We start from the raw sequence: 21681 nt of genomic DNA, 5'->3' as shown, positions 1-21681 counted from the left end.
AGAGTGGACAATACTTTTAGGCCAGTAAACAGATGCAAGGCTATGCTCACCAAGTATTATTTTAAACCAATCTCGGATTTATAGAGAAAAAGGGGTCCTTCACCCTAGGAGTTGTATATGAAGCTTGACAGCGGCCCTGGTCGGCAAACACGCAGAATCACTACCACCACATCCCCCCCCCTGCTCCTCCTCCCCCCTGCCCGCCAACACACATCTGTTCGGGCTTCCAAGGAGAGCGAGACAAACAGAGGCAACTTCTTGTGTTGTGCCCTTCATCAGTATAAAAGTGAAGTCAAACGAGTTGTGCCACTGAAATATTTAAGCTCAGGAGCGAATGGAGGAAAAGTTGCATATAGTCTCAGGCCCTTCGGAAGTAGGCAGCAAGAAATGGGAGATGGATGAATTGTTCCATTGTCAAGGGGCTGAAGTTCCTTCTTCTGCGTTCTGGGACTAAAGACATATACTGACAAAGTTGGAAGCCAGCAGCCCTCTGGCAGTCACAGAATTGAGCACTTAGATGGAGAATACAATAAATACGTTAACTGAATTCTATAAATTATGCAACAGTTTAGACTATCAGCAGTTTGAAATTATTATCTCTAAAATCAATACTTGAGTATAGTTGAAAAGAATAGGGTGTCATAAAGTCTAAGGTGTATAGAGATATGCATAAGACTGCCAATTTCAGCTTAGGATCCCCTTGTTCACATGCAGATCACAAGGCACCTGCTTTAATCAGAAGAGCCACTAGATTTATTGAACAGAAAAATGGTCTCCAGACACATGTACTCAAAAAGACATATATGGCCAAAATGTTCAGTGGCATAATAATGCCTAGGGTACCTGGAATGGTGCAAAAACTAATACGAAAATGTAGTTTTTCGAATTAATAAATGTTTCTACTCTGTTAGGACCCATGTACTTCAACTCAATATCGCTTCACCCCCAACTTTCTTCATTTTCCATTATGCCAACATTTCTATACTCTTGAACTGCTCCCTTACATCGCTATTGGGCTTCCTTTCACAAGTAGTTTCCTGTATATTGGGTCTCGAGGCGCACACTTCATTCCCTTAGCATACTCCCTTTTTGACTACTTGGCTGTGCCGAGTAAATACTGGGGTTGTCAACATGACACTGTCAATGCAGTGAGTCTGCATAAACACCTGACTTGAGTCTTCCTGAATATTTAATTGACAGGTCCCTCAATTACCAGTAACCTAGTTTAGGTAATTTACACTTAACTAAGGTTCGTTCAAACTATACAGGAAGTTAGCAATTATGGCAAGAATACAACTGTGGTATTTTTTGCATTTAATTTCAGATACACCTGTTGATTTAAAGTTGTTATCTGTTTGATTGTGAATTTTCTCTTACAGATTGGTAGGGTCTGGGAGTTCCAAGACTATACTACAACCGGGTAAAACAGTGAGTTTAACACCATTTGCACAGACATTCCCAAGGTTAAGGTACGCCTTAGGGTGCGTATACTGCCTGGGAGTTTAAAAAAACAAAAACATTCTGGTCCTGATGAAAGCTTGGCTAAAGTAGCAATTTCAAAAGCAGAAACATGTCGACCTTTTAACCCACATAGGACATATTTGACTCAAATTGATGGTTAATGATGTCCGAGTCACTAATTTTTAATAATGATGGTCTGACTCTTTATTAAAATTTACTTTGGAGGACAGTCCGTTATTTTTTTAATTTCACATTCCTAACACTTTCATTTCACTTTTTGTTTGAAAGCTGCTCCGCTGTAGCACAGACGTGGTAGCATACCAAGGAGACATTCGGTCTCCTTGGTAAAAACCCTATGATGAAGCATGTCATCAACTATCTTGATGAGTGAGGGTTTTACTTTCAAACATTAAATGTTTCCTACACTACTTAAACATTCTTTTTTGTCCTTCCTGTGTAAAAATCAGCATTTCATGAAACAGCGTGCTGGTTTTCTGTCCAGGAATTGTTACCCGGGACATTGTAAATTACTCTTTTCTTTACTTTTTGTTTGTCACTCCTTTGTTGTTCTTTAGTTTAAAATTACTGATGTCTGCCAACAATAACACAAGCAGCAAACTAGGCAGGAAATGAAGGCTATGTATTTAAAACTAAATTACTCGCCTAATACTGTAGAAATGATAAGTGGAACAATATTACCAAAAGTCACACCGATTTTGATAAAATCTCTGAAAACTTGAAGAATTAATGAAGATATTTAATTTCCAAGCATTGCCAAAAGTTGTGTTGCATGCATAAAAGACTGAATGGGGATTTTTAAAGTGAGGCAACATATGTTTTTTTAATGCTTTGAGTCAGAATATTTTTAAACTAATAGAAAAGATAAAGATACTTCAGAAGAATCATTTCTTATGATTAACATGTCAGAAAGTTCAGACACTAGACAAAGGGAATATTGATTTGCTGTTCCTACCAAGCCGCGGTCAGTTAGGCAGTTGTATTTGAAAGTATAAGTACATGGAGGAGCACAAGATGAATTAAATAAAACGCCACACGTCTTGTTATTATAAGTTTTCACCTCTTTTGTGGTGTTCAGGTGGTTTTGTTCGCCAAGACAAAGGAAATTTGGATTCTTTTTTTTACATTATGCCTCTCCTGGAGTATCAATTTATTGCCACTTCAGTAAGGCAAACGGCCTCGTCGATGTCATTTACCTGCAGGCATTCACCCTACGACACAGATTTTTAAATTTTCTTTATACTGGAAAAAACAACTATCCAGACACTCTTATGGAAATATTAAAAGATTGAAAAAGGAATGAACTCAAGTTAAATAACTTGGCCACGCCTCATGCAAAGGGATACGCCCAAAGTAATTTGCAGGAAGGTCCTTCCTGTTGTTTCTAATGATCAAACAAATATACTTTGGTTGTATGTATCAAACCTGTAGGGCTGTGGGACAAACAACTTAGCAAACACTATGCAATGAGCCTTGCACTACATTTATCCATATTACTTTCAAGCAGTAACATAGTTAGACAACTGAGATGCTACTTACGTAATAGATGGGTCAACCTGCTTATACGCATGGGCAGCACACGACCCGCAATATGTGTATCCTGCATGGCTAAAAAAACAAAAACAAATTTTCATTTGAATTATTAGCAGCCACAGCATTTTGAGCAGAAATGCCCTACAAAAACATTAATTGTACATATTGCAAAGAGCAAACGGGGCATTTAAGATACAACAAAAAGTGAGAATTGTAATGAGAAGCAAGTGCACCATTGCACACATTCCAACAGCGAAGAGTGTCTCGCTCTCTCTCGCTGGCTCTGTATATACTATACCAAAGTGAGGTATAGTGTACACAGAGTCCAGTGGAACCTCAAAGTTAGGCAGAGGCAAAGTTAGATAGCACCTCACCCTCTATTTGTGGCAGTGTGGTCGAGCAGTAAGGCAGTATCAGAGGGCAGGTTTGAGCATTTGTTGTACAGTCAGCAAATTAATTCCCACACTCAAAGACTGAACTTCAGACCAATTGTTTTACTATAAAAATATTCTTTTATTTATTTTATTTTTTAGAACCAAGCAAGCCTGGCACAGGTAAGCAATAAATACTTTACAGTAGTAATGCAGTTTGTAAACAGTTTGAATTGTAATTGCATATGCACTTTGTTTTGACTTACAGTATGGTTGCAGAGAAATGCAATACTTTGTAAATTCAGTACTTAGACCGGAATGGGCTTTTCAGTAAAATACCAGGTAAGTTACTTTTTGGATTACTTTTCTTACAGGGAGTAGTATACCTAGATACTACTCAGGTATTTCCTGTAAACAGGTAAGTAAAATCGTTTTCATTAAACAGTTAAATTTTTAAGAATTTCTTTAGGTTTTCAAACTCCACACGACAATTTTATCCTATGGAGGAAAATAGTGTTATCGGTTTAAAGTTAAGTATTTGGTAGTGGGAGTTGATGTTCTGGGGGTAGACTCAGGAGTCCCCCAGGGTCATTGGTGCACTCTACACTTGTTACACACTCAGCGACACTTGGGCGGCTGGGTGCAGAGTGCTGAGGCCCAATGTATTCCAATGGGGGATAGGGGGCCTCCAGTTGGTGACTGCTGAGGAGCAAACCACAAGGTTGTGGGAGTCAAGCTCCTGGTGGTAGGCTCAGAGCAAAAGGGGATCCTGTTTAGTACAAAAAGTGGAGCCGCAGGGGCGGCTGGGTGCAGTGTGCAGTTTTGGCATCGGGTGCCCTGTTTTCAATGGGGATTTTTGTTTTTGATTTTTAGCTGCAGCTCGGTCCAGGAAGATTTCCGGGAGGAACAAACAGCTGAGCAGTAAGTTGGAGGGCTCGGAACGTATGTGCACCTTGGGTTCCGTTCTCCAGGGCGCAGTGTGGCTAGATGCAGGGGTGTCTTTTGAGGTCGGATTTCACCTTACCAGGTCACTCGCAGTTGGGGGGGTTGAGGGGGGGGATCTCCGTACAGAGGCTGCAGGAGACATTGGGGAGTCCTGGAGGGATCAACCCACAGTGGACTAGGACTCTGGGGTGCTGGGGGACCCCGCTGGGACCGGTGGGCCACTCGAACTCGGGCCGTAGGCGACAGGTGCTGTGGTAGTTCCAGGCACCGGGTTTCTTTTTCCTCAGCAGAATCAGAGTCTTTTTTTGAGGGTTCTTCAATACAAAACTGCTGTTCACAGGAGATCCGGTCTTTGTTGAAGGCAGTCAGTCCTCCTAGGGGTTCTGAAGGTCCCTGGCTGCAGGACAAGACTATTTTTGCCGCAGGATCTCTGGAAACTGCAGATGGGCTGGGGCCAAGTCAGTTCTCTGCTGTCTCCTCTACTGGGCGTCTTCTTTTGTCCTTTTTCTCCTTAGGTTGCGGTAATCTGCTTTCTTGGTTCAGGGCTGCCACCTAAATACTGTATTTAGGGGCGTTTTAGGGGTCTCGAGGTCAGTAGCCAATGGGCCTTAGGGTGACTGCACCCTTAGTGTGGCCACCCCATGTGGGGGAGTAAGCACAATCCCTAATCCTGATTGGGGAGTGCCTGCCGTCTGCAAGAAGGCGGGCACTGAAGAGATGACTTCACCTCGCCTCCCCCACCAGAATGGTGGAGTTGGCAGAGGTGGGCACACCTTCTGGGCTGGCTTGTTTTTCCAAATTGTCTTCCTGTCAAAAGGAGGGGAGACAGAAGAGGGGCTTGCTCCTGATTGCAGGAGAGGCTGGGGGTCCCATTACAAAGGCTGCCAGGCCTTTAAAGCTCCCCTGCCACAGATGGCTCTTCCTGGCCTCGGGGAGGTCCGAACACACTCCACCCTAGGGGTCCAGAAATATGTCTCGTGGTGGCAGGCTGGTGTGTACCAGTCAGGGAACCCACCAGAGGCTGGTCGTTTTTCAGGGGGGCATTTCTAAGATGCCCTCTGTGTGCATTTTTCATTAAATCTCACACTGGTGACAGTGTGGGTTTAATGAGCTGGGAAGTTTGATACCAAACTTCCCTGTTTTCAGTGTAACCATTATGGTGCTGTGGAGTTAGTAATGACAAACTCCCAAAACCATACACTCTTAATGGCAGCACTGCACTTACAATGTCTAGGAATGGACGTAGACATGGTAGGGGTGCAGGGCTCATGCACCTGTACCCTCAGCACTGGTATAGAGCACCCAGCTAGAAGGGTGACTGATCTATACCAGGGTTGTAGGCATGGCACACATGAATGTTTTCGTTGTTCTGAACTAAAACATGCAGCCTGCAAAGGCAGTGAGTTTGTGTGTGTCTTAAGGTATAGGGCCTCTAAGGGTGGCACAATAAGCGCTGCAGCCCTCAGAAGTCTTCCCTGATCACAGTGCCCTGGGTACCTGTGGTAGCATTTACCAGGGGCTGACCTGTGGCCGGAGATACCAATTGGGTTAGTTTTGGGGAAAGAAACCAGGCCCAGGGAATCTGATTGGCAGGGACCCAGGGCACATCAAGTCAAAGTGCATCAGTAGTCTGGCAAAAATTTTGGGGGGGGGGGTTACTGCAACAGAAACAAACACACCTACCTACCTGTAGTTATAGTTAAGACCTAGTTTAAAAAGGAAAAGCATTTGTTTTGCCAAGAACGTTGGCGCCATTTGACGAATCGTCATGACATTTTCAAAACTAATTTTCTACTCACTTCAGCTGCTGTCTTGAATGTTTTGGGGTGATCGGTCAAGAGAGGGCTGAGAAAAAGGAAAGATCTCAAAACGGGTTTTCCCCATGCAATTTCCCATAGGGACTTTAGACACAGCTACAGCCCGAACCACTGAAAGGAATTACAACAAATTTGGCAGAACCGTAAATATTGGTCCAGAGATGTGACGTTTTCTTTCTTGGTGTAAATTTGTTCAGTAGTTTTAGAAATCCAAATTTGTGTATATAGGGACGGGGATGCTCTGCCGATCTTCTTCCAATTCGCGAATCCACGCACCAACAGCAATGCAGTGATTGACTGGCCGCAATTTGAGAGGAAACTTGAGGCCGCCATATTGCTCTTCATACTCTGTTCTCTGTGAGGAATATAAAGTACAAAAGCATAGAAGGGGTCAGGAGTCAGGGTAGAGGTACCCTGACCCCATGGGACTAATGGAGGGATCTGGGAGGGACTCTCATGTGTAAGAAATTGATCAAAACCGGAATTTACCATGGCAGGAGTCATGGCTTCTCCCCGGATCCAGTGCCCAATTTGAAGAGAGAAAAAAACATTCACTCACTCACAGATCCACACCTACTCGCACTCTCACTCAGACTCATACACCCACTCACCGACCTACACAGCTTTCACAAACCCACTTACCCACACAACTACTCGCACACCTATACAGAAACACACACCCACTCTCGGTGTCTCAGAACCACTCACACACCAACTCACAGGCCCACACAGCTTTCACACAGCCACTCACACAGCCACACACCCATACAACCACTAAGATCCAAACACGCACCCATAAACCTACACAGCCACTCCCACAACCACTCACAGACTCACAGTCACACATGCACTCACACTCCCACCACACTTAAACACCCACACACATACCCACACACCCACTCACACATTCCCTCACACCAACCAGGGAATATAGCATGCTACAACGCATGCAATCACATCGCGTTCCTTAACAACGCGGTCGTTACAACAAACGCATTGTTAGAACGCAATGCCATTACAACGCAAGTCATTACATCTACTTGCAGTAGACGGCGCTCTAACATTCGGAGTAGTATAATTAACTATTCCAACTCCAGCCTACATAACAGTAGGGAAGGTGTTGGAATAGGAAATTATACTATTCCATATGTTAGAGCGTCATCTACTGCAATTCGATGTAATGAATTGCGTAGTAATGGCATTGCGTTGTAAAGGTATCGAGGTCTAATGACCACGTTGTGAAGATTGTTTCCCGAACCAGGTTGCAGGGATGTTACAGAAATAGCATTAAAAAAAACATAGAAATTTACTGAAAAACCCCAATTGTTACACGGACGTTATAGTTAGGCTCAGATTTCACTCATACAAAACCCATGAAATTCAGCAGTTATACTTTGAGTTATCTCATGTAACTGTAACTCGAGCCCTAAGGTAAGTATAACTCGCACCCTTACCATGCACTGCTAATTACCCCACATATTTCATCAGTCATGACATTTTCTATGACATCCTTCATTATATCACTGCAACATTTGCTGTAAAACTATTGACGAGAAAACTGTGCATGGCGAAGGTGCGAGTTATAGTTACATTAGGGCACGGGTTAAAGGTACTTGAGATAACTAACTATAACCCTGTATTTCAATGGTTGTGTACGAGTGAAATCGGAGTCTAACTAGAACGTTCCTATAACCTTTGATTTTTTTCTGTGAATTTCTATGGATTATTAAATGTAATTCCTAACTATAACGTACCTGTAATCTTTGTTTTTTTCCGTGAATATATACACACACACATATCTATACTAATATTATAAAGTTAGAGCCCAAACCTTTGAGGCGGGTAATCTCAGGAACCACAGCACCAATCACAACACCCAATACAGCATTGGAAAGGGCAGTTGCAGCAGAAGGACATAGGCAATACAGATGCCCACCAGATACATTTGAAAGGTAAAAGAACCTTACCAGCAAAGTAGTCCATTGTGGGCGGGGCGCGGCATGACGACAAAAAAAAAGCGTTCCTTAAACGTGCGCGTTGTGCTGGGGGCGTGAACAAGGCCAATGGGTGCGGCAATTGCAATTGCGCGGCAGCAAGGAGTGTGTCAATGGGCGCGGCAATTATCGCGCGGCACATTCCCCCAAAAAAAGTGTGCCTTGAGGGCGTGTGGAAAACAAACATGTACGTTGGGCCGGGGGCGTGGCCAAGGCCAATGGGTGCGGCAACTGCGCGGGAGCAAGGGGCGTGGCCAATGGGCGCGGCAATTGCCGGGGCTTAGGCGGGGGCAGACGCGACTGATCGTGCCTGAAGGGACAATAACTGTACAGTATCCTGCGCGCTGTCAGCCAGTCAACTATCTGCATAAAGGACCGTGCCTGCGGGGAAACTAACTGCAGCGTCTCGTGCGCTCTGTCAAACACTCAACTCTCTGCATAAACTAATTGACGCCAGGCGCACAACATCAACCAGGGCTGGAGCCGGGCTAAGGCGGCGGATGACGCGACTAAGCGCGCCTGCTGGGACACTAACCTTTGAACTGACTGCGCTTTACCACACGCGCAGCGTCTCTAGCTAGCGCTGTCACCCACACAACTTTCTGCATCAACGACTTTACACCACAAGCACAACATCAAACAAAACTGGAGCCGGGCCTCAAGCGGGGGATGACGCGATTCAGCGTGCCTGCGGGGACACGAAATTTACAACTGAATGCACTTTCACACACGCTTACCTACGGAAGTGGAGTACATACACACTAGAGACATCTGCTAATACTTCTTACTCCGAGGTACACACAGTATCTGCACACACATGCCTAACTATTGTGACACTTCATGCTAAAAAGGTTCTCTACCGTGAGATTTTAAAATAAATTTCCCTTGCCTATTACACACATTCTATTTCATACCCGGACAACGTCGGGACGGGCTGCTAGTATATGGATGTATGTATGTATGTATGTATGTATATATAAATATAAATAAAATGTCATCTAAGCAGAGTTCTATGACAGCTAAGGTATGTAATGCAGTTATATGTGAGCTCGCAAACTGCAGGCAGACATTAATACAATAATGGTTGTTGAAGTTCATGGTACTAAACTGAAACAGTTTAACTTTTAAGTGATATATATGAGGAGTGAAGTGGGCTGGGAGATTCTAAAGGAGAGTGGTTTAGTGTTTGGTAAACTTATGCTAATATTTAGTATGCTTAAAGTCAATAAAGCAAATTACAAACACTTGATAAAAAGATGTACTTCATTTTACCAGAAAATGGACCGTTACACGTCTAGATGAGATTTACAGCCAGCATGGCCCGAAATTGCTATAATAATCATTTATTCATACAGCCAACACACAGACGTACAAACAGATGAGTCATAAATACAGCCACAACAACAAAGGTCCTGAAACATACCTTCTGCAACAGAAAAGATCAGAAAAGTATTGAACATATACTTTGCAAATGGATGCTATATGGATACAAAGAAAAATTCCAACCAAAGTAGGTAGCAGTGGCGCACAGCTCTGTACTAGGTACGGTCTGCGATAGAATTTGGCTTTGATTTCCCTCCCGTGCACACTAAACAATGTGTCTGTGAATAGCACAGACAAACTTGTGATTGTCTAATTCCACTGTTTATTCCTCGGTCACTATAAACAAGAGCTAATTTGCATTTTAAGTGTAACAAATAAGCCAATGCAGCGGACCCAATAAGGTAAAAAATTAAAAAGTGGGTTATAAAATGGTACATACTATAAACCTTTGGGTGATAGTGAGCGAGAATTAAAATTTTAAAAAAACATTATTAGTTCTCTAAAACATGAGCAGAACAACATTTCAGAAGTCCTGTTATATATTATTACTAGCAGCCCGTCCCGACGTTGTCTGGGTATGAAATAGAATCTGTGTATTTGGCAAAGGGCAATTTATTTTAAAATCTTGCGGTAGACAACATTTTTTGTTTCATTAGAATAGGGTCGGAGAAGGCCCAGCTGCAGCCCTGGTTGATGTTAGCAGGCGCATGTAATTGGTGTAGTGTTCCGCCGCCTGAGCCCGGCTACAGCCCTGGTTGGTGTTAGCAGGCGCGTGTAATGTCGTTGAATGAGAGAGTTATCAGCCGCGGGTAAATCCGTTTAATGAGAGAGCTGAGTGACAGCGAGTAGGAGAGGCTGCAGTAATTGTCCCCGCAGACACGCTCATTTGCGAGTTCCCCAGCTTGAGGCCCAGATGCAGGCCTGTTTGATGTTAGCAGGCGTGTGTTCCCCCGCTTGAGACCCAGCTGCAGCCCTGGTTGGTGTTATCAGGCGTGTGTAATTAGTTTACTGATCCGCCGCCTTATCCCGGCTAGAGCCCTGGTTGATGGTAGCAGGCGCGTGTAATTTCGTTGAATGAGAGAGTTCAGTAACAGCGCGCAGGAGAGGCTGCAGTAACGTTACTTACCAGGCCTCCAGGTGAACGCGTTTGTCACGCCCCCATGACATGGCCACAGCAAACGATCTTCTGATTAATGTACGACCCACATGGCATGAAGGGCGGAACGTAGCACACACCCCCAGCGTTTCTCACGCCCCCAGTGTGCCCCTTGATGCTGCGCAGCAACGTAATTGGCGCTTGTATGTTCGACTCTCATGGCATGAAGGGCGGACACACGCCCCCAGCCTTTGTCACACCCCCAGCACACGTCCACAGCCCACGATGTGATGGCCGTACCACACGCCTCCAGCATTAGTCACGCCCACAGCACAACGCAGACACACCCACAAGGGACTACTTTGCTGGCACGGTTCTTTTACTTGTTAAATGTATACAGGAGTTGGCCTAACGGCTAAGGCGATTGACCTCGGACCTGGGGATCTGGGTTCGAGTCTTGGTAACGGCGCCAAACATCCTGTGATTCTGGGCAAATCACTTAATCTCCCGTGCCTAACAAAAATGAATGTGTGTCCTCATGTGACGTAACTGGTGCTATGTAAAGCGCTCTGATACCTGATTCAGGTCGGGTCAAGTTCGCGCTATAAGATAGATAGATAGATAGATAGATAGATAGATAGATAGATAGATAGATAGATAGATAGATAGATAGATAGATAGATAGATAGATAGATAGATAGATAGATAGATAGATAGATAGATAGATAGATAGATAGATAGATAGATAGATAGATAGATAGATAGATAGATAGATAGATAGATAGATAGATAGATATATATATGCCGTCTGCATAGCCTATGTCCTTCTGCTGCAACTGCCCTTTCCAACGCTGTATTGGGTGTTGTGATTGGTGCTGTGGTTACGGAGATTACCCGCCTCAAAGGTTTGGGCTCTCTCTTTATAATATTAGTATGGATAAAAGGGCCATGATATCAAAATGACAGTGATGAGTACCTATACAGGTCAACGTTAAGTTTGTTTCTTGTACTGAGTTCTTCTCTTGAGCCTGTCGTTCTTTAACGTTCCTTTTATCAGGGGTGATATGAACAGGGAAGTTCATCTGTCCGTTATGATTCCTGACCAACACCCCATTGACCCCAATATCTTCACAAACTTTTTCGAGTAGTCTCTGCTAGGAAAAAACGTTATCTGGCATCATGTACCAGTAAATGTTTTCATATCATGTCTCAAAGTCTGACACTATTAGTGATATCCCTCATGGTGGGTACCACTACAATTTCGTATTGTTTTCCCCCCACATTGTTTCAGGGAATTTTCATTCCAGATCCCCAGTAAGCGGAGCATGATTGTCAGATTGACAGTAATTTCAGTTACTGCCAACAAGTGGGACCCAATCTTGCCCTACAAAGTTATTATCGGGAGCATTCTCATAATCTACACAGAAGATTCCCTCAATCCCATACCCCCTTAAACACTCCGGGGTATACCGAACTAAAACTGTGGTGTAAGTTTGTGGTACATGCACATTGTAAGATTTTTAATTGAACCAGCATGAATCCTGATCATACCGCCACCTTCAGGGATACCTACATTTCTCTCCCCAGTCTGCACATTCTGTTGTACCTACACAGTATTCCTACTTATTGCTCAAGACTGTCCAATCTGCTAGGGGAATTATTAATTACAGTCTCACATATTTTGAAATTTGCCTTCGGTTAAATCAGTTCAGTTGTGACTATGCATTCTAGAAATGTGAAAAGTTATCACTTTATCTTCATATGACTGCATACTATGCTTCACTGCAGGTACCTATAGTGCTGGGAGTCATGTAAAGAGAACTCTGCTCCCATGTTCTGAAACAATTTCATTCCCTTTGTGTCCCATACACCCCTCACTTTACTTGAGCCTATAATGTCCTGTCCTTAAAATCAAACAGAGCCCCCACTTCCTTGAGTGTAGCACTAATAGATTTCGAGGTCAGATTACAAACTCCTATTACAGCAGCTGTTGGTCTCAGGTGATAATTTTACGTCCATATGGATTGCTTATATACCTGCTGGGTCACATTGTCAATAGTCTGGGATGGCTTCTTCTGAGGTGAGAACGCCTGCTTCTTTATTACCACTAACTATTCTTGGGCCTGAAAGGGCGATAAGCTTTTGTAGGTGACTATAGATGATTGCTCTTGAGAGAGCTCACTTTCCAAAGAGGCAAATGTGACAGGCAATTGTGTTGGGAGTATCTTTGCTCAGCAAACTGGCCTTTGAACCTTTCAGGTACATTTAAGATGAGTCTATTGCGGAGTCTGGAGTGCCCTTTCATATCTTCCACCTTGGTAGACAAGTGTAGTGAGGTTGTCTGTAACCTAAAGATCACTTTGATGCTTTTTATTTCAGTTTACACTTTCCTAGACTTCTTTTCTATTTTTCTAACATGGTATGAGATTTTCTTGAAGTCCTCTCTCAGAAGATTTAAGCTAACAGCTACAGTATCCATTTTAGTTTCCAGGGCTTTACTGGAGTCCCTCACCAAGGTTAGAATGTATTTCATTGCTCAGGGAACATTTAAGGCTCCAGCCTGTCTTCCGCTTACCAGTGAACCCAGACTTGAAGGACAAGGCAGATCAAAACCCCCATCTCAGGAATCATGAAACCAGCCTATTTGGCACACTGTGGCTATTCAGACTTCCTCCTGCCCACCATCTCCCACTACACTCAACGCTACCCCCCCCCCCCACCAGATCTTGCTTACACTGAGGTCTTAAAGACTACATGGGAGGCCCAACAGCTCGCCCCGCGAATTCACTGGTATGAAGCTCTCAATTTCTCCAATTTCTGTACGCCCCACACATACTTTTGCCTTTCATTTTGATCAGCATATTACAGTGATCCAAAGGGTGCTGGATTACAAGCTGACCCGCCGCACCTCTCGATCCTCATCTGAGGACCGGCAGTCTCATGGGGGCTGCTCATTCTCTCTCAGCCATAATCCGTAGACTTACCTTTGGTGCTTTCTTTAGGAGCTGCTGCTTCCACCACCAGCTGTCGTCAGATGCACCGTCTTTTCGGACATTCACTTCGCTCTACTCCAGGGATCCAATCTGAGAATAGGCAATGCATGGCACCAGCACCGAATTATTTCATTATTATTGTGCCTATTGGCTCAGACACCTAATATTTTCACTTATTTCCCAGTACTGGAGTGGCCCTCTCAAAGTACTTTCACACCCCTGAAGTTTCTTCTTCAAATGGAGTTCAGAGTGAGAGGATTATAGGCACGGGTACTGGAGCACCTTTACAATGCAGCCTTCTCAGATGATGCCCGGCCACATCTCGCCCATCCATTTGATTAGATAGTAATAGTTTCCCTAACTCGCTATGCTCACTCATCGTCTACAATTATCTGGACTACCGGTCTTAAACTATTAAAACCTTTTACATTACTGCACCTTACCATGTGCCCTTGGGGAGCTAACCTGGATCTCAATGTACCCGCCTCAAACGATTATTCTTAATTAGTCTACAGCATTACATTAAATTAGCAGGGTTTGGGACATAGTTGTTAATTTTCTCGTCATCCAGGATGCATTGGAGAACAGAAGACAGCCTTGATCTTCATTTAAATTTCTTATCCAAACTGCAGCTTAAATTCATATATGCTGGTTGCAAGCTTGTTTAGTGATGATGAGCTAAATACTTGGAATGATCACATCTTGATACCTAGTACAGTGAGGTGGTACCTGGCCCTATGGTGACTCTACAAAGTTCCCTTCCCATTCATTCTCGTCTAAGTGCTGACTGACCCTCAACATTTAATTGTAATGCTGCCTGCTGCTACGGGACAGATTTCATGGTCAACCTCTGGTAAAACTGTAGCACATCAGTACTGTGTTTTAACCCCTTCCATGCTCATGACGAGATCAGCTCGTCATGCAGTACACTGCTCGTGTGCTCATGACGAGCTGAGTTCGTCATGAAAAATGGAAAAACAAGGGTCTGCAGCACTGCAGGATAATCTCCCTAGCAGCCAAGGTGTTAAAAGCACTCTTCTCTTTCATTACAGCCTGACATTTATCTTTTATTTCTCCCTTGCACCAAAGCTTGAGCCACAGCCCCCTCCCTCCTGGGGCTCTCCCTCTTTGCCATGCTGTAAGGCCACTTCTGAACAACTGGTAGTTCTTTCACTTTTGTATTTCAAAAGAGCTTGACTTGAAGCCATGTTACAGCCCCAAGCCCTTATAATCTTTCTCTGTGATGTCTCTATCAACTTGTCTCCTTATTCTAAGTGGCAAGGATGGACTCCTAGATAAAGGATGGAGAGATTAAGGGTGTCATACCAATTTGGGCCTGTGAGCGTTTGGGCCTGAAACCCTGCCCTATTACACCATTACCCATTACCTCTATCCCCCCTTGCGAGAAATTGGGTTTATGGTTGATGGGGTGCAAGCCCTGGGCAAGCAGCAACCACAATCCTTGTCAGGGTAAGGAGCAAACAAACCCCAAATTAACATGTATTGGTAGCTACTCAAAGAGAAGCCTGGCTTAACTTAGAAGCAATGTGTAAAGTATTTATGCAACACTTCAAACAGTAAAGCAGTGACAACAGCATACAAAAGATCCCATAACTGGTTAGAAAAATATAGCAGACTTTAATCAATAAAACAAGACCAAAACAACAAAAATCCAATCAGTAGAACAAGATGTATACATTTTTAAAGAATAAAGTGAATATGGCCCCAAAAAAACAATTCAGCATATCTGGTCGCGATGGACTCAGTAAAATTAAAAAGTCCAGGCCAATGGTGATGGAGCGCAGTTCGGATACAGTCCCAGGATAGTCCCACTGAAGCTTTACCAGAGGGATGTAAGGAGCAGGGGGAGCTTTGCTGGAAGCTGTTGGCAAAGCACAAGGAGCAGGTGGGTGTTCCTGGAATTTAGCAGTGGCAGCCCCCACGAGCGGCCAGTGCTGCAGTGCGTAGTCGGGCTAATGGAGCTTTGCACTGATTTGCAGTACAAGCTACATGGTCTCATTGCGAATTGGCCCATTTGCGGTTGAGAAGAGCCCAAAAGTATGATTTCAGCGCCCTTGAACACCAAGGGTTCAGGATCTGAGAGACACTGCTTGCAGGTCAGTACCTTGCTGCAGCTGGGTCCAGGGATATTAAAGAGCCGTTTAGGTCCCTGAGGCTCAGATTAGGAGGCCAGCAAATTAGCCTGTGGAGTCACTCTGGGGTCCCGGGTTCAAGATGAAGTTGCAGGTCCAGTTCTTCTTTCCCAGGCAAGAGGGCAGCAGTTCCTTTAGTGCAGCTGTCTAGAAGAGTGGCAGTCCTTGTAGCAGCATCAAAACAGTCCTTCCTGGCATAGTATCCACAGGTCCAGAAGTGTAAGTGGTTGTGTATGAGGTACAATATTTATAGACGGATGTGCACTTGAAGTGCAAGGATGCCCTGCCTTACTGGCCATGGCTTCAGGCTAACTAGAGGGGGTGTGCAGCCTTTTGTGTGAAGATAGGACAGAGCCTATTAAAGGGTAAGTGTGACTTAGCAACAACTAGTGGGGAAACCACTGGTATACCAAACGCACAGCGTAATTTAAAGTATAACAATGAAATCACATGAAACTTTGCTTTTCTGATAAACGTAAACCAATAAAGAATTCACTTTTAAGACCAAAGTAATTCAATTTCAGTATTCATTTTCATTATCATGAATTATATAAAAAGTTAGATAAACTGGAGAACCTTTCTTACACTACAAAAAAGTCTTCACAATGTTATTGTTAGAAAGCAATATGAGCATTACTGTCAATTTACAAAACTGTCAGTCATGAATGCATTATATATTGATGACACAACGAAAAATTAGATAAGAAAGCCCAATGCATTTCGGGTAGATCCCTTCCTCAGGGGCACTGTGAAAAGAAAACAGTAAAAAACAAAGAAACAACAATGAACAGTTTGCCCAAAATTCATATGTACAACTAGTATCAGTGACATGATATTCTCAAGGTGCTTGCTCATTCAACGTCCAGTCAGCGTGCATCAATATTGAGCAGAAATGCCTTGTGTGTTATCTAAAGGTCAAAGAAAAAAAGAAAGAAAGAAAAAAAGTGCATCCAGAAAAGCTACCACCAAGTGTGACTACATAAAGAATGTTTGGAGTCTGTGCATATATATATATACACACACCATGCAAAGAACTCAACCGTGAATTATGAACCAATTGACTGCCAACGACAACTTCTTGTCGAAAGTCAACTCACTGCGTTTTTCAGTTGTGTAAAAAACTGTTAACATGGGAAGCCTCGAAGAAAATATAAATCACGGCCTCTGTGTATATATAAAAATGAAAATAGTGAGTTGTCATAACACAGAGGTCTCAAGATCTAAAATACCAGTCGGTGTTAACTAGTAAACAATCAAGAGTTAAACACTTACAACAAAGGATGCGACTGTGTGGACCTTCGTACAATAATTCTAACTGGAGATACTATATGCCCAGATGCTGCACTGTTGCCGACTCTACAACAGACCTGAAAACACAACGTAACTCCCATTAATATGGTTGTCACACTCAACAAAACGAACTAAATCCTCATTACATTAACAACGGTGTTCGAAAATAAAGACTCACCGTATACTAATACATTTGGCGAGTCAATCGGTCTGCTTGATCCAACCAGAAGAGTAATGTTGATCTTCGTGCTTTCACAATCTGTAACACAATGAAATGAGACCTTAAGCGTGTGCTTACACGCGCTAGATCGTAACATTCCCTCTCTCAATATATATCTAGGACGGATGCACGAAAGTATTTAAAAGCTCACCGCATGGTGGAAAATCGTGCGCTTGTTGTCCATGAAGCTTCCGAAGAGTAAAGATTCGAACGCTGCCAAACGTCCGCGTGCTAATGAACCGGCTAAACCATCATGAACATCAAAATAGGACTGGCGGGATGCCGCCATCTTAGAGTGGTGCGAGTTGTAGAAATCGTATTACGCTGACAAAACCAAACCACCAACAATAATTGTATGCAAAATATACAGAGTGACTGAGCGAGTTGGTAATCGCCAGAATAAATACAGCTATGAAACAGAATATCGCATAATACCGCCTCAATGTGGTTGGACCGACACGGAAACAGTAACGAGAATAACGAGGAGAAGTATCTGGAGATGCAGCTGTCAGCATGTGACTTCTGCTATATATGTGATTAGTCAAGCATAGCTCTGCTCATTGACACGAATGTAGGTATAAAAATAAAACATGAAGGAACAAAAACATGAGAAACTGTCAAATCGATCGGGGAAAAAAGGAAAGAGGAAAAAATTCAAAACACCAAGAGAAAAAACCAGAGGAAAAGTGATAGTGATGTAGACATTAACGAAAGGATTTGCTAAAACGTGCAGATGTCATGAAAATTTTGACCAAAAGACAAACACATTTACAACACTACATGCAACAGTAGAAAACCATCACAAGAAACATTGAAGTTCGATCCTGTCATTGAGCCCACCTGGTACCAAAGTTTGCAAGTGCTTAATCTACCAAGCTTCTCTTTGTGCGAGTAGTGTGGTATGATTCTGATCAGATCGTAAAGATAAGGACTCCAGAATTGTGAATCTCATGTGTGCGTTAATGTGCTGGTGTTCTAGCCAATGTGAAGAGAAGTACGATTTAGTTGACTTAGTCCGAAACTTACTTTTGTGTTCGGTGATGCGTACTTTTATTTTTCTTGACGTTTTGCCTATATATAGTAGTCCGCAAGGGCATTTTATCGCATAAATTACGTTAGAAGAATTACAGTCCCCATTGTATCTCAGTGTGATTGCTTTTCCTGTGTGTGGGTGATGTATCATATTGCCAGTTATCACATTGTTGCAATGCACACAATTGAAACACTTGCGCATTCCGTGAAATTGTTGTTTCAGTCTCCATTTTGGTTGCCAAAATTTCCTTGATATTTTTACTGCGAGTATACGCGAAAAGTGGTTCCTCATCAAATAAACCTTTGAAATCTGGTTCCTGTTTGAGTAATTCCCATCTTGATTTGATGATACCTTTAATCGCGTGTGATCTGGTGGAGTACTTTGATACAAAGACATGACGTTTAGACGGACCTTTAATCTTGGAAATGAGTAGAGTATCCCGTTCTTTTGCATGCGTTTTGGTCAGTGCCTCAGTCAAGATCTCAGAGGGATAACCCCGCTCACTGAATTTCAGTAAATATCAAGGACATTTTGCAACCAAAATGGAGACTGAACAACAATTTCACGGAATGCGCAAGTGTTTCAATTGTGTGCATTGCAACAATGTGATAACTGGCAATATGATACATCACCCACACTCAGGAAAAGCAATCACACTGAGATACAATGGGGACTGTAATTCTTCTAACGTAATTTATGCGATAAAATGCCCTTGCGGACTACTATATGTAGGCAAAACGTCAAGAAAAATAAAAGTACGTGTCACCGAACACAAAAGTAAGTTTCGGACTAAGTCAACTAAATCGTACTTCTCTTCACATTGGCTAGAACACCAGCACACTAACGCACAAATGAGATTCACAATTCTGGAGTCCTTATCTTTACGATCTGATCAGAATCATACCACACTACTCGCACAAAGAGAAGCTTGGTGGATTAAGCACTTGCAAACTTTGGTACCAGGTGGGCTCAATGACAGGATCGAACTTCAATGTTTCTTGTGATGGTTTTCTACTATTGCATGTAGTGTTGTAAATGGGTTTGTCTTTTGGTCAAAATTTTCATCACATCTGCACGTTTTAGCAAATCCTTTGGTTAATGTCTACATCACTATCACTTTTCCTCCGGTTTTTTCTCTTGGTGTTTTGAATTTTTTCCTTTTTCCTTTTTTCCCCCATCGATTTGACAGTTTCTCATGTTTTTGTTCCTTCATGTTTTATTTCGTGTCAATGAGCAGAGCTATGCTTGACTAATCACATATATAGCAGAAGTCACATGCTGACAGCTGCATCTCCAGATACTTCTCGTTATTCTCGTTACTGTTTCCGTGTCGGTCCAACCACATTGAGGCGGTATTATGCGATATTCTGTTTCATAGCTGTATTTATTCTGGCGATTACCAACTCGCTCAGTCACTCTGTATATTTTGCATACAATTATTGTTGGTGATTTGGTTTTGTCAGCGTAATACGATTTCTACAACTCACACCACTCTAAGATGGCGGCATCCCGCCAGTCCTATTTAGATGTTCATGATGGTTTAGCCCGTTCATTAGCACGCGGACGTTTGGCAGCGTTCGAATCTTTACTCTTGGGAAGCTTCATGGACAACAAGCGCACGATTTTCCACCACGCGGTGAGCTTTTAAATACTTTCGTACATCCGTCCTAGATATATATTGAGAGAGTAAATGTTACGATCTAGCGCGTGTAAGCACATGCTTAAGGTCTCATATCATTGTGTTACAGATTGTGAAAACACGAAGATAAACATTACTCTTCTGGTTGGATCAAACAGACCAATTGACTCGCCAAATGTATTAGTATACGGTGAGTCTTTATTTTCGAACACCGGTGTTAATGTAATGAGGATTTGGTTCGTTTTGTTGAGTGTGACAACCATATTAATGGGAGTTACGTTGTGTTTTCAGGTCTGTTGTAGAGTCGGCAACAGTGCAGCATCTGGGCATATAGTATCTCCAGTTAGAATTATTGTACGAAGGTCCTCACAGCCGCATCCTTTGTTGTAAGTGTATAACTCTTGATTGTTTACTTGTTAACACCGACTGGTATTTTAGATCTTGAGACCTCTGTGTTATGACAACTCACTATTTTCATATATACACAGAGGACTTGATTTATATTTTCTTCGAGGCTTCCCATGTTAACAGTTTTTTACACAACTGAAAAACGCAGTGAGTTGACTTTCGACAAGAAGTTGTCGTTGGCAGTCAATTGGTTCATAATTCACGGTTGAGTTCTTTGCATGGTGTATATATATGCACAGACTCCAAACATTCTTTATGTAGTCACACTTATGGTAGCTTTTCTGGATGCACTTTTTTTCTTTCTTTCTTTTTTTCTTTGACCTTTAGATAACACATAAGGCCTTTCTGCTCAATATTGATGCACGCTGACTGGACGTTGAATGAGCAAGCACCTTGAGAATATCATGTCACTGATAATAGTTGTACATATAAATTTTGGGCAAACTGTTCATTGTTGTTTCTTTGTTTTTTACCGTTTTCTTTTCACAGTGCCCCTGAGGAAGGGATCTACCCGAAATGCATTGGGCTTTTTTATCAAATTTTTCGTTGTGTCATCAATATAATGCATTCATGACGGACAGTTTTGTAAATTGACAGTAATGCTCATATTGCTTTCTAACAATAACACTGTGAAGACTTTTTTGTAGTATAAGAAAGGTTCTCCAGTTTATCTAACTTTTTATGTAATTCATGATAATGAAAATGATTACTGAAATTGAATTACTTTGGTCTTAAAAGTGAATTCTTTATTGGTTTACGTTTATCAAAAAAGCTAAGTTTTATGTGATTTCATTGTTATACTTTAAATTACGCTGTGCGTTTGGTATACCAGTGGTTTCCCCACTCGTTGTTGTTCATTTAATTGGGCTGGCTGCCCTTCCACCAAACAGCACGCATACTAATTTAAACAACTGCAAGTATTGTTTATTCAGCACTAAAATAGGGTGTGCACAGGTAAACATCCTGTTTGTTCTAAGTGTGACTGAGCCCAGCTCCTCCTACCCATTCTGCCAGTGATAGCCCATGCAGCCACACCTAAGCTCCCCATTGTGTGTGGCTTCTAGGAGAAATACACACAGCCAACTGTCAGCTACACCCTGTCATGTGACCCAGAGATAGGCTGCAGGCACCAAATGGCGAAGGCAAGAAAATGCCAACTTTCGAATAGCACCCTTTTCAGAATTGCAATTTAAAATCCATGTCACCATAAGTAAGCATTTTAAATTGTGATTCCAGAGACATCAAACATGAACTGGTTACCTTTTCCCAATTGGAAATTGCACGTATACAATGTTATAAGGTATCTTTCAATGTTATTCTATGGAAAATGTAGGCTTTGCAGTAGTCAAACATGAATTCAAGAGTTTTTCACTACAAGGACATGTAA

At 42.6% G+C, this 21681-nt stretch overlaps 1 protein-coding gene across 1 annotated transcript in view; it reads right to left on the bottom strand.

The window, feature by feature from the left end:
• Nucleotides 1–21681, bottom strand: part of MEMO1 (mediator of cell motility 1) — a 152050-nt gene that overhangs the window by 94556 nt on the left and 35813 nt on the right. Inside the window, exon 3 of the mRNA XM_078649282.1 lies at nucleotides 3019–3087. Within this exon, the coding sequence (XP_078505408.1) occupies nucleotides 3019–3087 (69 nt within the window). The remainder of the gene's footprint in view (nucleotides 1–3018; nucleotides 3088–21681) is intronic.

Source organism: Lissotriton helveticus, chromosome 6 (assembly GCF_964261635.1).
Source record: "Lissotriton helveticus chromosome 6, aLisHel1.1, whole genome shotgun sequence".
Classification (NCBI taxonomy): domain Eukaryota; kingdom Metazoa; phylum Chordata; class Amphibia; order Caudata; family Salamandridae; genus Lissotriton; species Lissotriton helveticus.
This window is presented reverse-complemented; position numbering and strand designations above follow the sequence as displayed.